At 52.7% G+C, this 16,139-nt stretch overlaps 1 protein-coding gene across 4 annotated transcripts in view; it reads left to right on the forward strand.

Moving 5' to 3' along the window:
• The window catches only part of LOC147084873 (splicing factor U2AF 65 kDa subunit), a 39,869-nt gene that overhangs the window by 13,538 nt on the left and 10,192 nt on the right, over positions 1 to 16,139 (forward strand). For 2 of the 4 annotated variants that reach the window (XM_085979588.1, XM_085979586.1), the window contains exons 2-6: positions 9,444 to 9,618; positions 10,070 to 10,173; positions 10,945 to 11,096; positions 12,427 to 12,543; positions 15,454 to 15,592. In XM_085979588.1, the coding sequence (XP_085835714.1) occupies positions 9,444 to 9,618; positions 10,070 to 10,173; positions 10,945 to 11,096; positions 12,427 to 12,543; positions 15,454 to 15,592 (687 nt within the window). The remainder of the gene's footprint in view (positions 1 to 9,443; positions 9,619 to 10,069; positions 10,174 to 10,944; positions 11,097 to 12,426; positions 12,544 to 15,453; positions 15,593 to 16,139) is intronic. The other 2 variants (XM_085979589.1, XM_085979587.1) reach the window with 2 other exon arrangements.

Genomic DNA, 16,139 nt, shown 5'->3' on the forward strand with positions numbered 1-16,139 from the left:
ATGCTCCTCTAATTTGCTGATTTGGAGTCTGCCCAACACTATGATTACTGTTGGGGCTATAGACGACTCCCACCAGTGTTTTCTGCCCCTTGTTATCTCTTGGCTCCACCCATACTGATTCTACAGCCTGATTTTCTAAGCTTCTTTCTCCCCACTGCCTACATTTCATCCTTTATTAGGGCTACCCCTCCTCCTTTTTCTGTTGAGCCTGTCTTTTCTAAAAGTCAAGTACTTCTGAAATATTTAGTTCCCAACCTTCGTCACCCTGCGACCGCGTCTCCGTAATGGCAACTAGATCGAACCCATCTATCTCCCTCTGTGCCTTTAATTCATCTATCTTGTTACGAATGCTTCGTGCATTCAGATACAGCACCTTTCATTTGAACTTTTTGCCATTTTTCCCTCGTGGCCTTAGTCGCTAATGCCCCATTACTGTTGTTAAATTCGCTGTCCCTTCCTGAAGCAATCTGCTTGATTACACCCAAATCGATACTCTACAGCCTTGACTTCTCTCTTCAGATTTATACATTTATTCCCCGTACTTACGTGAACGCTCCCTCCCTCATTTAGTCTTTTTCCAAGTGACAGGCATTGACTAGTGGGGTAGCGCAGGGATCGGTGCTAGAACCCCAGCTAGTCACAATATATATATTAATTAATTAATGATCTAGCCGAGGGAACTAGATGTAACATCTCCAAGTTTGCAGATGACACAAAGCTGGGTGGGCGTGTGTGCTGTGAGGAGGATGCCGAGAAACTCCAGGATGATTTGGACAGGTTGGGTGATTGGGCAGATGCATGGCAGATGCAATATAATGTGGATAAATGCAAGGTTATCCACTTTGGTGGCAAAAACAGGAAGGCAGATTATTATCTGAACGGCAATAGATTGGGAGAAGATTGCAACGAGACCTGGGTGTCCTTGTGCACCAGTCGCTGAAGGTAAGCATGCAGGTGCAGCAGGCAGTTAAGAAGGCAAATGGTATGTTGGCCTTTGTAGCGAGAGGGTTCGAGTACAGGAGCAAGGATGTCTTGCTGCAGTTGTACAGGGCCTTGGTGAGACCACACCTTGAGTATTGTGTGCAGTTTTGGTCGCCTTATCTGAGGAAGGATGTTCTTGCCATGGAGGGAGTGCAGCGAAGATTCACCAGGCTGATACCTGGGATGGCAGGAATGACGTATGAGGAGAGATTGGGTCGATTGGGCTTATACTTGCTGGAGTTTAGAAGAATGAGAGGGGATTTCATTGAAACTTATAAAATTCTGACAGGACTAGACAGACTAGATGCAGGAAGGATGTTCCCGATGGCGGGGGAGTCCAGAACCAGGGGTCATAGTCTAAGGATAAGGGGTAAGCCATTTAGGACAGAGATGAGGAGGAATTTCTTCACCCAGAGAGTGGTGAACCTGTGGAATTCTCTACCACAGAAGGCGGTTGAGGCCAATTCATTAAATATATTCAAGAAGGAGTTAGATATATTTCTTAAGGCTAAAGGGATCAAGGGATATGGGGAGAAGGCAGGGACAGGGTACTGAGTTTGGATGACCAGCCATGATCCCATTGAATGGCGGAGCAGGCTCGAGGGGCCGAATGGCCGACTCCTGCTCCTATCTTCTATGTTTCTATGAAAGTCCAGAGAGTGGTGAGAATGTGGAACTCGCTATCACGAGGAGTGGTTGAGACGAATAGCACAGGTGCATTTAAGGGGGAGACAGATAAGCACATGAGGGAGATGGGAATAGAAGGATATGCTGATAGGGTGAGATGAAGAGGGGTGGGCAGAGGCTCGTATGGACCAGTTTGGCCGAATGGCCTGTTACGCTTCTGTGAACACGGAATAGGAACTCGCACCAAGTCCCATTCAACCTGTGCTCGCTGACATACACTGGCTCCCGGTCCAGCAATGCCTCCATTTTCAAATTCTCATCCCCGTGTTTTAATCCCTCCATGGCCTCTCGCCCCCTCCCTATCTCTGTAACCTCCTCCAGCCCCTACAATTCTCATCCTCCTGTTCAAATCCCTCCATGGCCCTCGCCCCCTCCCTATCTCTGTAACCTCCTCCAGCCCCTACAATTCTCATCCTCCTGTTCAAATCCCTCCATGGCCCTCGCCCCCTCCCTATCTCTGTAACCTCCTCCAGCCCCTACAATTCTCATCCTCCTGTTCAAATCCCTCCATGGCCCCTCGCCCCCTCCCTATCTCTGTAACCTCCTCCAACCCCTACAATTCTCATCCTCCTGTTCAAATCCCTCCATGGCCCCTCACCCCTCCCTATCTCTGTAACCTCCTCCAGCCCTACAATTCTCATCCTCCAGTTCAAATCCCTCCATGGCCCTCGCCCCCTCCCTATCTCTGTAACCTCCTCCAGCCCCTACAATTCTCATCCTCCAGTTCAAATCCCTCCATGGCCCCTCGCCCACTCCCTATCTCTGTAACCTCCTCCAGCCCTACAATTCTCATCCTCCAGTTCAAATCCCTCCATGGCCCCTCGCCCACTCCCTATCTCTGTAACCTCCTCCAGCCCCTACAATTCTCATCCTCCAGTTCAAATCCCTCCATAGCCCTCGCCCCCTCCCTATCTCTGTAACCTCCTCCAGCCCTACAATTCTCATCCTCCTGTTCAAAACCCTCCATGGCCCCTCGCCCCCTCCCTATCTCTGTAACCTCCTCCAGCCCCTACAATTCTCATCCTCCTGTTCAAATCCCTCCATGGCCCTCGCCCCCTCCCTATCTCTGTAACCTCCTCCAGCCCCTACAATTCTCATCCTCCAGTTCAAATCCCTCCATAGCCCTCGCCCCCTCCCTATCTCTGTAACCTCCTCCAGCCCTACAATTCTCATCCTCCTGTTCAAATCCCTCCATGGCCCCTCGCCCCCTCCCTATCTCTGTAACCTCCTCCAGCCCTACAATTCTCATCCTCCAGTTCAAATCCCTCCATGGCCCCTCGCCCCCCTCCCTATCTCTGTAACCTCCTCCAGCCCCTACAATTCTCATCCCCGTGTTCAAATCCCTCCATGGCCCCTCACCCCCTCCCTATCTCTGTAACCTCCTCCAGCCCCTACAATTCTCATCCTCCTGTTCAAATCCCTCCATGGCCCCTCGCCCCCTCCCTATCTCTGTAACCTCCTCCAGCCCCTACAATTCTCATCCTCCAGTTCAAATCCCTCCATGGCCCTCGCCCCCTCCCTATCTCTGTAACCTCCTCCAGCCCCTACAATTCTCATCCTCCTGTTCAAATCCCTCCATGGCCCCTCGCCCCCTCCCTATCTCTGTAACCTCCTCCAGCCCCTACAATTCTCATCCTCCTGTTCAAATCCCTCCATGGCCCTCGCCCCCTCCCTATCTCTGTAACCTCCTCCAGCCCCTACAATTCTCATCCTCCTGTTCAAATCCCTCCATGGCCCCTCGCCCCCTTCCTATCTCTGTAACTTCCTCCAGCCCCTACAATTCTCATCCTCCAGTTCAAATCCCTCCATGGCCCTCGCCCCCTCCCTATCTCTGTAACCTCCTCCAGCCCCGACAATTCTCATCCTCCAGTTCAAATCCCTCCATGGCCCTCGCCCACTCCCTATCTCTGTAACCTCCTCCAGCCCCTACAATTCTCATCCTCCTGTTCAAATCCCTCCATGGTCCCTCGCCCACTCCCTATCTCTGTAACCTCCTCCAGCCCCTACAATTCTCATCCTCCTGTTCAAATCCCTCCATGGCCCTCGCCCCCCTCCCTATCACTGTAACCTCCTCCAGCCCCGACAATTCTCATCCTCCTGTTCAAATCCCTCCATGGCCCCTCGCCCCCTCCCTATCTCTGTAACCTCCTCCAGCCCCTACAATTCTCATCCTCCTGTTCAAATCCCTCCATAGCCCCTCGCCCCCTCCCTATCTCTGTAACCTCCTCCAGCCCTACAACCCTTCGAGATCTCTGTGCTCCTTTTAAAGCGTTCCTTTAAATCTACCGCTGTGAGTAAGCTGACCTGTCCTACGATTTCCTTTATTGGCTCAGTGTCAATTTTCTTTCTTTCAAAAAGACCAATCAAACTTGCATTTATCTAGCGCCTTTCACGACCCCAGGATGTCCCAGAGCACTTCACAACCTATTAAGTACTTTTGAAGTGTTTTTTCTTCTTCATTCATGGGATGTGGGTGTTGCTGGCCAGGCCAGCATTTATTGCCCATCCCTCTTTGCCCTTGAGAAGGTGGTGGTGAGCCGCCTTCTCGAACCGCTGCAGTCCGTGTGGTGAAGGTGCTCCCACAGTGCTGTTAGGGAGGGAGTTCCAGGGTTTTGACCCAGCGACGATGAAGGAACGGCCGATTATATTTCCAAGTCGGGATGGTGTGTGACTTGGAGGGGAACTTGGAGGTGGTGGTGTTCTCACACGCCTGCTGCCCTCGTCCTTCTAGGTGGTAGAGGTCGCAGGTTTGGGAGGTGCTGCCGAAGAAGCCTTGGCGAGTTGCTGCAGTGCATCTTGTAGATGGTGCACACTGCAGACACGGTGCGCCGGTGGTGGAGGGAGTGAATGTTTAAGGTGGTGGATGGGGTGCCGAACAAGCAGGGCTGCTTTGTCCTGGATGGTGTCGAGCTTCTTGAGTGTTGTTGGAGCTGCACTCATCCAGGCAAGTGGAGAGTGTTTACATAAGATGGGGAAATGCTAGAATCTATTATTAAGGACGTGGCAACAGGGCACTTAGAAAATAATAATAGGATTATATGAAAGGGAAATCATGTTTGGCGAATCTGTTGGAGTTTTTTGAGGTTGTACCTAGCAGAATAGATAAGGGGGAACAAGTGGATGTGGTGTATTTGGATTTTCAGAAGGCATTCGATTAGGTGCCGCACAAGAGGTTATTAAACAAATTTAGGGCTCGTGGGATGGGGGGTAATATACTAGCATGGATCGAGGATTGGCTACCGGACAGAAAACAGAGAGTAGGAATAAACGGGTCATTTTCGGGTTGGCAGGCTGTAACTCATATTAGGACAGGTCAAAGAGGTCGGTTTTAAGGAGTGTCTTAAAGGCGGAGAGGTTTAGGGAGGGAATTCCAGAGCTCGGGGCCCCAGGCAGCTGAAGGCACGGCCGCCAATGGTGGAGCGATGGAAATCGGGGATGCTCAAGAGGGCAGAATTGGTCATACCTGTGTCGTCTGAGCTTCATTCTTTATGCCCACAACTAACAATTATTCAAAGATTACATAGAAACAGAGAAATTTGCAGTTTACATTTGGTTTCAATGCCAACAGTCACTGACCATAGACAAGTTTATTCCGCCTCTCAGTGTGCTGTTTAACAGCTGCTTTCTTGATCCACGCTTATCTCGCACGCCGCATCAGCCAGTGAATCACAGAAACCCCACAGTGCAGATAGAGGCCATTTCGGCCCATCGAGCCGGCACCGACACGTATCCCACCCGATCCCCGTAACCCCTACACCAACACATATCCCACCCTATCCCTGTAACCCCGCGTATTTAATCCCCCTAACACTAAGGGTCAATTTATCATAGCCAATCAACCTAACCCGCACATCTTTGGAGTGTGGGAGGAAACCGGAGCACCCGGAGGAAACCCATGCAAACACGGGGAGAATGTGCAAACTCCACACAGACAGTCACCCGAGGCCGGATTCGAACCCGGGCCCCTGGCGCTGTGAGGCAACAGTGCTAACCACTATGCCACCGTGATGAACAAGCAGCAGATCACCAATGGCCATCGCACTTGAGATGCAGCATGTCTGCGATTTTCAGAAGACGGTTTTATAGATTCATACGGTACAGAGGAAGGCATTCGGCCCATCGTGTCTGTGACGGCTCTTTGAAAGAGCTACTCGATTAGTCCCGCGCGCCCCCCCCCCCCACCCGTTCCCCATAGCCCTTCAAATTTTTCCTCTTAAAGTAGAGATCCATTTCCCTTCTGAAAGTTACTATTGAGTCTGCTTCCACCGCCCTTTCAGGCAGCGCGTTCCAGATCATAACTCAATTAAATCTCCCCTTAACCTTCTCTGCTCTAAGGAGAACAACCCCAGCTTCTCCAGCCTCTCCACATCACTGAAGTCCCTCATCCCTGGTACCATTCTGGTCAATCTCCCCTTAACCTTCTCTGCTCTAAGGAGAACAACCCCAGCTTCTCCAGTCTCTCCACATCACTGAAGTCCCTCATCCCTGGTACCATTCTGGTCAATCTCCTCTCCAAAGCATTGACATCCTTCCTAAAGTGTGTGGTGCCCAGCATTGGCACCAATACCCGAGTTGAGGCTCCCAACAGTGATTTGAAAGTTAATCGCACTTCACTTTTCATAGTAGATTGGGGAGTTCTTATCTTTTGCACACAGATTAGGAATGCGACACAATTGATCGGCTGTTCTTCCGGAACAATGTGTCTGTGTTTCTATCTCAGGAAATTATGGTGCAGGACTCTCCTTCCGACTTGTATCTTTCATTGAGCGAAAGTCTTACTTTTCAAAATAAGGTTTTAGTTTTTATGTGGGGAGTGTGGGCCTGGATTATGGAGCTCGAGTCCTAGAATATATACATCTACCTCCGACAGTGCAGCGCTCCCTCAGTACTGGCACCGGGGAGTGTGGGCCTGGATTATGGGGCTCGAGTCCTAGAGTATATACATCTACCTCCGACAGTGCAGCGCTCCCTCAGTACTGGCACCGGGGAGTGTGGGCCTGGATTATGGGGCTCGAGTCCTAGAGTATATACATCTACCTCCGACAGTGCAGCACTCCCTCAGTACTGGCACCGGGGAGTGTGGGCCTGGATTATGGGGCTCGAGTCCTAGAGTATATACATCTACCTCCGACAGTGCAGCGCTCCCTCAGTACTGGCACCGGGGAGTGTGGGCCTGGATTATGGGGCTCAAGTCCTAGAGTATATACATCTACCTCCGACAGTGCAGCGCTCCCTCAGTACTGGCACCGGGGAGTGTGGGCCTGGATTATGGGGCTCAAGTCCTAGAGTATATACATCTACCTCCGACAGTGCAGTGCTCCCTCAGTATTGGCACCGGGGAGTGTGGGCCTGGATTATGGGGCTCAAGTCCTAGAGTATATACATCTACCTCCGACAGTGCAGTGCTCCCTCAGTACTGGCACCGGGGAGTGTGGGCCTGGATTATGGGGCTCAAGGCTCTTGACCGGGTCTCAAAACCACTATCTTCTCAGTCAGGAAATATAGGCAGCAAATTTGTGCACAGCCAGAATCCAGAAGCAGATGGGCTGATTTTTGGTGGTGCGAGTCTAGGATGTGGAGCAGGATTCTCTTTGTGTCAAGCCAGCCCGTTGCTATGGCGACGAGATGAGCTTGGCTGCCTTTTCGTCAGCTTTGCTGTGCTGGCTTCAGGCGATTCTCTGGCTGTCTCTCTCGCTTTCTCTCTCTCTCTGTTTCCCACATTACAACAGTGACTCCACTTCAAATAGTACTTCATTGGCTGTAGAGCACTTTGGGACGTCCGATGGTCGTGAAAGGGGTCTGTCTCTCTCTCTCTTTTTCCCCCCCCCCGCCTCAGTACCGCCCTCCGACAGTGCGGCGCTCCCACAGTACCGCCCCTCCGGCGGTGTGGCGCTCCCCTCGGTTCCGGCGGCGCGGCGCTCCCCTCGGTCCCGGCGGCGCGGCCCTCCCCCTCGGTCCCGGCGGCGCGGCCCTCCCCCTCGGTCCCGGCGGCGCGGCCCTCCCCCTCGGTCCCGGCGGCGCGGCCCTCCCCCTCGGTCCCGGCGGCGCGGCCCTCCCCCTCGGTCCCGGCGGCGCGGCCCTCCCCCTCGGTCCCGGCGGCGCGGCCCTCCCCCTCGGTCCCGGCGGCGCGGCCCTCCCCCTCGGTCCCGCACTGGATTGTCAGCCTAGATTTTGTGTTCAAGTCTCTCTCGTGGGCCTTGAACCCACAACCTTCTGACTCAAAAAGACGCGAATGCTACCAATTCTCCCCGTAAAATAAACCTGTGAGGAGAAGTGATTAAGCTTTTAGATTGAAACCCGGACCTCGTGTGCAACAGTTAGTGTCTCAGCGGTTACGGCACAGGACCAGTACCCCAGAAGCCGCGCGCTCGATTCCCACTGTGGCCAAGTTCCGAGGAACTGCCACCTCATTCCCACGCCTGACTCTTGACTGGTGATAGGCAATGGGTGGTGGCCTGTAGATGGTATTTACAGCGCAGAAACAGGCCTATCGGCCCAACTGGTCCGTGCCGGTGTGTCTGCTCCACACGAGCCTCCTTCCGCCCCTCTTCATCTCACCCCATCACCATATCCCTCTATTCCTTTCTCCCTCGTGTGTTTATCCAGCTTCCCCTTAAATCCATCTCTGCTATTCACCTCAACCACTCCCTGTGGTAGCGAGTTCCACATTCTCACCACTCTCTGGGTAAAGAAGTTTCTCCTGAATTCCCCATTGGATTTATTAGTGACTGTCTTCTATTCATGTCCCCTAGTTCTGGTCTCCCCCACAAGTGGAAACATCTTCTCTACGTCTACCCTATCGAACCCTTTCATAATCTTAAAGACCTCTATCAGGTCACCCCTCAGCCTTCTCTGTTCTAGAGCAAAGAGCCCAAGCCTGTTCAATCCTTTCCTGATAGTTATAACCTCTCAGTTCTGGGATCATCCTTGTAAATCTTTTTTGCGCCTTCTCCAGTGTCTCTATATCCTTTTTTATAATATGGAGACCAGAACTGTGCACAGTGCTCCAAGTGTGGTCTGACCAAGGTATATGGAGACCAGAACTGGGCACAGTGCTCCAAGTGTGGTCTAACCAAGGGATATGGAGACCAGAACTGTGCACAGTGCTCCAAGTGTGGTCTAAACAAGGGATATGGAGACCAGGACTGCGCACAGTGCTCCAGGTGTGGTCTAACCAAGGTATATGGGGACCAGAACTGTGCACAGTGCTCCAAGTGTGGTCTAACCAAGGTATATGGGGACCAGAACTGCGCACAGTGCTCCAAGTGTGGTCTAACCCAGGTATATGGAGACCAGAACTGTGCACAGAGCTCCAAGTGTGGTCTAACCAAGGGATATGGAGACCAGAACTGTGCACAGTGCTCCAGGTGTGGTCTAACCAAGGTATATGGAGACCAGAACTGTGCACGGTGCTCCAAGTGTGGTCTAACCAAGGGATATGGAGACCAGGACTGTGCACAGTGCTCCAGGTGTGGTCTAACCATCTCGATGCGGGGAGTGGGCAGTGCTGACAGGCTCAACAGGGAACTGGATAGATTTTTGGCAGAGAAAGCCATCGAGCGCTTCCAGTGTAACATCAGTGGTCTCCTGTGTTCCCGTCTATAGCTAAACACTTCATAGCAAGTGATTGGATTGGGAAGTGCTTTGGGACGTCCTGAGGTCGTGAAAGGCGCTGTATCAATGCGCGTTCTTTCTACCGGCTGGTACGGGGCGGCCGCGATTTCCCCGGTGCCGGTGTTGGTTTAATTCACTGTCCGAACCTTCTCACTTTCCAGCTGCTCAGCCTTTTGCTCTCTCCTGTCTCTCATCTCCAGAACGCGACAAGGAAAACCGTCACAAGAAGAAGAGCAGGAGCCGGTCCCGGAGCCGAGAACGCAAGAGGCGGAGTCGGAGCAGGGAACGAGTGAACCGGGAACGACGGAGCGCGTCCCGGGAACGCAGGCGTCGCAGGTAACTGGCCGCCCTGGATTAACGTCAGTCGAGATACAGTAAGGCAGAGCCCTGAGGGAGGGAGCTGGATTCACAGCAGTAGTTAGTCAGTAATACCACTTGTGCTTCTGTGGCGGTTTATGTCCGCCAATAAATCCCACTTGCTGCTTTAGCCTGCGTTGTTTCAACTGAGTGACCCAGGGAAGGGGACAGGGGTTTACAATGGGCAATCCTGTTAACTGCTCTGCAAATAAATCTCAACAACAGGGGTTCCTGAGTGACAGTGTGAGGGAGCTGGATTAACATCAGTAGAGGTACAGTCAGTAACACAGGACGCTAGGGGAGAGGGGTTACTGAGTGACAGTGTGAGGGAGCTGGATTAACATCAGTAGAGATACAGCTCCTTTCTCTCCCCCTCCCCCTGGGTAGCTGCCTCTAACCTCACGCACTCTCTCTCTCTCTCTCTCCTCAGCCGATCCCCTCGCCGGGTACAGAAGAAGAAGCCGTACAAGTACTGGGACGTGCCTCCGCCAGGCTTCGAACACATCACCCCCATGCAGTACAAAGCAATGCAAGGTGAGCCCCATCGAGCCCCCCGGCCTGTTACATAGCATCAGGAGGAGGCCATTCAGCCCCCTCGTGCCTGTTACACAGGAACAGGAGGAGGCCATTCAGCCCCCTCGTGCCTGTTACACAGGAACAGGAGGAGGCCCATTCAGCCACCTCGGGCCTGTTACACAGGAACAGGAGGAGGCCCATTCAGCCCCTCGAGCCTGTTACACAGGAACAGGAGGAGGCCCATTCAGCCCCTCGAGCCTGTTCTGCCAGTCCATTAGATCATGGCTGTTCTGTACCTTAACTCCATCTACCCACCTTGGTTGCTGCAGTGTAAATGGGACATTTTGAAGTCATGAGAGGCGCTATAGAATACACGCTCTTTCTTTACCATGGGGGACCCGTGGGATGAGCCTCAGTACTGGCACCGGGAAGTGTGGGCCTGGATTATGGGGCTCGAGTCCTAGAGTATATACATCTACCTCCGACAGTGCAGCGCTCCCTCAGTACTGGCACCGGGGAGTGTGGGCCTGGATTATGGGGCTCGAGTCCTAGAGTATATACATCTACCTCCGACAGTGCAGCGCTCCCTCAGTACTGGCACCGTGTCTCTGGGAGTAGGAATTTAACTCGCGACTTCTGGTCTACGCCTCGGGAGTGGTGCCAACTGAGCCAAGCTGACACTCGGGCGTCCGCGTTTCTGAATCTGACAGACGGAAGAGATTTTTCATGTGTCTAATCTTTTTTTTATTTTTCCTTTCTGCCTCTCCTTCGGTTTTGCTTTTTATAAAGCGGCAGGTCAAATTCCAGCCACTGCACTGCTGCCCACAGTGACCCCTGACGGACTGGCAGTCACCCCAACCCAAGTTCCAGTGGTTGGCAGTCAAATGACCAGACAGGCACGGCGACTCTACGTTGGAAATATTCCCTTCGGTGTAACGGAGGTAATCGTCAAGATTAAAGCAGAGTAAAGCTCCCTCTACACTGTCCCATCAAACACTCCCAGAGCAGGTACAGCACGGGTTAGATACAGAGTAAAGCTCCCTCTACACTGTCCCATCAAACACTCCCAGGGCAGGTACAGCACGGGGTTAGATACAGAGTAAAGCTCCCTCTACACTGTCGCACTACACACAGGTGCAACAGGCAAACCTGCGTCTCGATCGTGGAGCATTCCTGCTGAACCATTATGATTCGTTCAGTTTTGTATCTCTGAACAGATTTGGCAGGATTGTGCTGCTGGTTTGAGACTGTCACACTCCAGAAACTCAGCAGAGAGTGACTGATCCCTGGGATGAGTGTGCTGCCCTAGGAGGAGAGATTGAGTAAACTCGGCCTATACTCGCTGGAGTTTAGAGGAATGAGCGATTATCAAACACAATTTGACACCGAGCCACATAAGGAGTTATTAGGACAGGTGACCAAAAGCTGGGTCAAAGAGGTCGGTGTTAAGGAGCGTCTCAAAGGAGGAGAGCGAGGCGGAGAGGTTTAGGGAGGGAATTCCAGAGCTCAGGGCCCCAGGCAGCTGAAGGCACGGCCGCCAATGGTGGAGCGATGGAAATCGGGGAGGCTCAAGAGGCCAGAATTGGAGGAGTGCAGAGATCTCGGAGGGTCGTAGGAGGTGAGGCCCATGGAGGGATTTGAACAGGAGGATGAGAATTGTCGGGCTGGAGGAGGTTACAGAGATAGGGAGGGGGCGAGGGCCATGGAGGGATTTGAATAGGAGGATGAGAATTGTAGGGGCTGGAGGAGGTTACAGAGATAGGGAGGGGGCGAGGGCCATGGAGGGATTTGAACAGGAGGATGAGAATTGTAGGGCTGGAGGAGGTTACAGAGATAGGGAGGGGGCGAGGGCCATGGAGGGATTTGAATGGGAGGATGAGAATTGTAGGGGCTGGAGGAGGTTACAGAGATAGGGAGGGGGCGAGGGGCCATGGAGGGATTTGAACAGGAGGATGAGAATTGTAGGGGCTGGAGGAGGTTACAGAGATAGGGAGGGGGGCGAGGGGCCATGGAGGGATTTGAACAGGAGGATGAAAATTTTAAATTGAGGGGCTGCCGGACTGGGATCCTGTGTAGGTCAGCAAGCACGGGGGGCGGTGATGGTGACTCTGTCCTCGACCCTGTCCACCAGCCCCTTTTGGATCTTGGTATTGTCTCTTGGTTGTATGTTTTGAAACGGCCACCATCTTTCCCCTCCTACCCCTCCCTGCTTTAACACAGGTGAGACGGGCGGAGCGTTAACCTCCCGTGTGTCTGTTGTGTCCCAAACAGGAGGCCATGGCGGACTTCTTCAACGCTCAGATGCGACTGGCGGCCCTGTCCCAGGCGGCTGGGAACCCAGTGCTGGCCGTCCAGATCAACCAGGATAAGAACTTTGCCTTCCTGGAGGTAAGGGAGCTGGGGGGCTGGCGCGCGAGGGCTCGTGTGGGTGTGGGCGCGTGGGGCGGTTGCTGAGGAAGCCCTGTCTCCTGGCTCTTCCCGTGCGCCGTGACGCTCCGCATGTATGAGCGAAATCCTTGCTCCTGTACTCAAATCCTCTTGCACTGTCGGAGGTGCCGTCTTTCGGATGAGACGTTAAACCGAGGCCCCCGTCTGTTCTCTCAGGTGGACGTAAAAGATCCCACAGCCACTATTTCGAAGAAGAGCAGGGGGGAAGTTAGCCCCGGTGTCCTGGGGCCAATATTTATCCCTCAACCAACATAACAAAAAACAAAAAAAACAGCTGATCTGGTCATAATCACATTGTTGTTTGCGGGAGCTTGCTGTGCGCATATTGGCTGCTGCGTTTCCCACATTACAAGTGACTCCACTTGAAAAAGTACTTCATTGGCTGTAAAGTGCTTTGAGACGTCCGGTGGTCGTGAAAAGTGCTATACACACCTTGAGTACTGCGTACAGTTTTGGTCTCATTTAAGGAAGGGTCTTCTTCTTAGGCAGTCCCTCGGAACCGAGGATGACTCGCTTCCACGTTAAAAGTGAGTTCGCAGGTGACTGATGAGTCCAAGGCGGGACCGACAGTCTCTGTCACAGGCGGGGCAGACGGTGGTTGAAGGGGGCGGGTGGGTGGGGGTGCTTGGGTTGACGTGCGCTGCCTGCGCTCTGCTTCCGCTTGCTCCCGGCGAAGAGACTCGAGGTGTTCGCCGCCTTCCCGGATGCTTCTCCTCCACTTTGTGCTCTGGTCTTGGGGCCGGGGATTCCCAGGTGTCGGTGGGGGATGTTGCACTTTTTCCAAGGAGGCTTTGAGGGTTTCCTCTGCCCACCTGGGGGGCTCTCTTGCTGTGCCGGAGCTCCGAGTAGAGCGCATGTTTTGGGAGTCTGTCCGCATGCCGGATACGAATGTGGCCAGTCCATCGGAGCTGATCGAGCGTGGTCAGAGCTTCGATGCTGGGGATAGGAAGGATATACTTCCATTGGAGGCAGTTCAGATTCGATTCACTAAGTTAATTCCTGAGATGAGGGGGTTTGACTTCTGAAGAAAGATTGAGCAGGCTGGGCCTATACTCATTGGAGTTTAGAAGAATGAGAGGTGATCTTATTGAAGCATAAGATTGTGAGGGGGCTCGACAAGGTAGATGCAGAGAGGATGTTTCCCCTCGTGGGGGAATCTAGAACTCGGGGGCACAGTCTCAGAATAAAGGGTCGCCCTTTTAGAACTGAGACGAGGAGGAATTTCTTCTGAGGGTCGTAAATCTGTGGAATTCTCTGCCCCAGAGAGCCGTGGAGGCTGGGTCATTAAATACATTTAAGGTGGAGATAGACAGATTTTTTACAAGATAAGGGAGTGAAGGGTTATGGGGAGCGGGCGGGGAAGTGGCTTTGAGCCCAAGATCAGCCACGATCTCATTGAATGGCGGAGCAGGCTCGAGGGGCCGAGTGGCCTATTCCTGCTCCTATTTCTTTTGTTCTATAGAAATGCAAGTCTGTCTTTTATGCAAGTATAAAAGATCTTTGGGTTATCTTCTTGCCAGTATTTTATCATCCCCTCTTTTTTTGCTTTCCGAACTTCCTTCTTAATTTCACCCCGACAGTTTCTGTACTCTTCCAGGAGGTCACAGTCTCAGGATAAGGGGACGGCCATTTTAGGACCGAGATGAGGAGGAATTTCTTACATAGAAACATAGAAGATAGGAGCAGGAGTCGGCCATTCTCTGCCCCAGAGAGCCGAGGAGGCTGGGTCATTAAATACATTTGAATTTTTGCAAGATAAGGGAGTGAAGGGTTACGGGGAGCGGGCAGGGAAGTGGCTTTGCACCCAAGATCAGAAATGATCTTATTGAATGGCGGAGCATGCTCGAGGGGCCAAGTGGCCTATTCCTGCTCCTATTTCTTATGGTCTTTCTCCGGCCCCCTCCCCGGCCTGATGCTTTCACTCTCTCGCAAAGCTGGGTGGGCGTGTGTGCTGTGAGGAGGATGCCGAGAAACTCCAGGATGATTTGGACAGGTTGGGTGATTGGGCAGATGCGGTATAATGTGGATAAATGCGAGGTTATCCACTTTGGTGGCAAAAACAGGAAGGCAGGTTATTACCTGAACGGCAATAGATTGGGAGAAGGGGAAATGCAACGAGACCTGGGTGTCCTTGTGCACCAGTCGCTGAAGCTAAGCATGCAGGTGCAGCAGGCGGTTAAGAAAGCAAATGGTATGTTGGCCTTCGTCGCCAGAGGATTCGAGTACAGGAACAAGGATGTCTTGCTGCAGTTGTACAGGGCCTTGGTGAGACCACACCTTGAGTATTGTGTGCAGTTTTGGTCGTCTTATCTGAGGAAGGATGTTCTTGCCATGGAGGGAGTGCAGCGAAGATTCACCAGGCTGATACCTGGGATGGCAGGAATGACTTATGAGGAGAGATTGGGTCGATTGGGCTTATACTCGCTGGAGTTTAGAAGAATGAGAGGGGATCTCATCGAAACCTATAAAATTCTAACAGGACTAGACAGACTAGATGCAGGAAGGATGTTCCCGATGGCGGGGGAGTCCAGAACCAGGGGTCACAGTCTAAGGATAAGGGGTAAGCCATTTAAGACAGAGATGAGGAGGAATTTCTTCACCCAGAGAGTGGTGAACCTGTGGAATTCTCTACCACAGAAGGCAGTGGAGGCCAATTCGTTAAATATATTCAAGAAGGAGTTAGATATATTTCTGAAGGCTAAAGGGATATGGGGAGAAGGCAGGGACAGGGTACTGAATTTGGATCATCAGCCATGATCGCATTGAATGGCGGAGCAGGCTCGAGGGGCCAAGTGGCCTACTCCTGCTCCTATATTCTATGTTTCATGTTCTCTCTTTCTCCTGCCTCAGTTCCGGTCAGTCGACGAGACGACGCAGGCGATGGCGTTCGACGGCATCATCTTCCAGGGGCAGTCGTTGAAGATCCGGCGCCCGCACGATTACCAGCCGCTGCCGGGGATGTCGGAAAATCCGTCGGTCTACGTCCCAGGTAACCGGGCGGGTCTGGGCCACACCAGCACGGCGGAGAGAACTCGAAAACCCGGCTCGGTTTCGCCTCGCCTGCTTCGGTGTCTGCCGTGTCTCCGAGTCAAGAAGGTTGTGGGTTCGGGTCCCACTCCAGAGACGCGAGCTCGCAAATCTAGGCTTGACACTTTCAGTGCCTGATCTGACTTGATACACCCTCCCGAGCACTCGACTAGTACAGGTCCCCTTGTCTGGACAACGTTGGTGTGATCCTCAGCAGGCCGGGGCAGCATCCGTGGAGAGAGAGAAATAGTCAACGTTTCAGGTCGAAACCCTTCGTCAGAACTGAGAGAAAACGCAGGGAATGAAACCGATTAAAAGGCCAGTTTGGTGGCTGGGAAATGGGGGAGGGGATGAAAGAACGAGAGAGAGAAGTGACGAGACGTTAAGAGGTGTTCAAAAGGAGACGAGATGGTGATAGGACTAGTGGACCTAATCCAGAGCCGTCTTTTGTCTCCACTAGTCCTATCACCATCTCGTCTGGTTTTGAATACCTCTTAATGCCTCTTCAC

Source organism: Somniosus microcephalus, unplaced genomic scaffold, assembly GCF_052327205.1.
Source record: "Somniosus microcephalus isolate GS21.2 unplaced genomic scaffold, FLI_Smic_1.0 unresolved_chr9, whole genome shotgun sequence".
NCBI classification, from domain to species: Eukaryota; Metazoa; Chordata; class Chondrichthyes; order Squaliformes; family Somniosidae; genus Somniosus; species Somniosus microcephalus.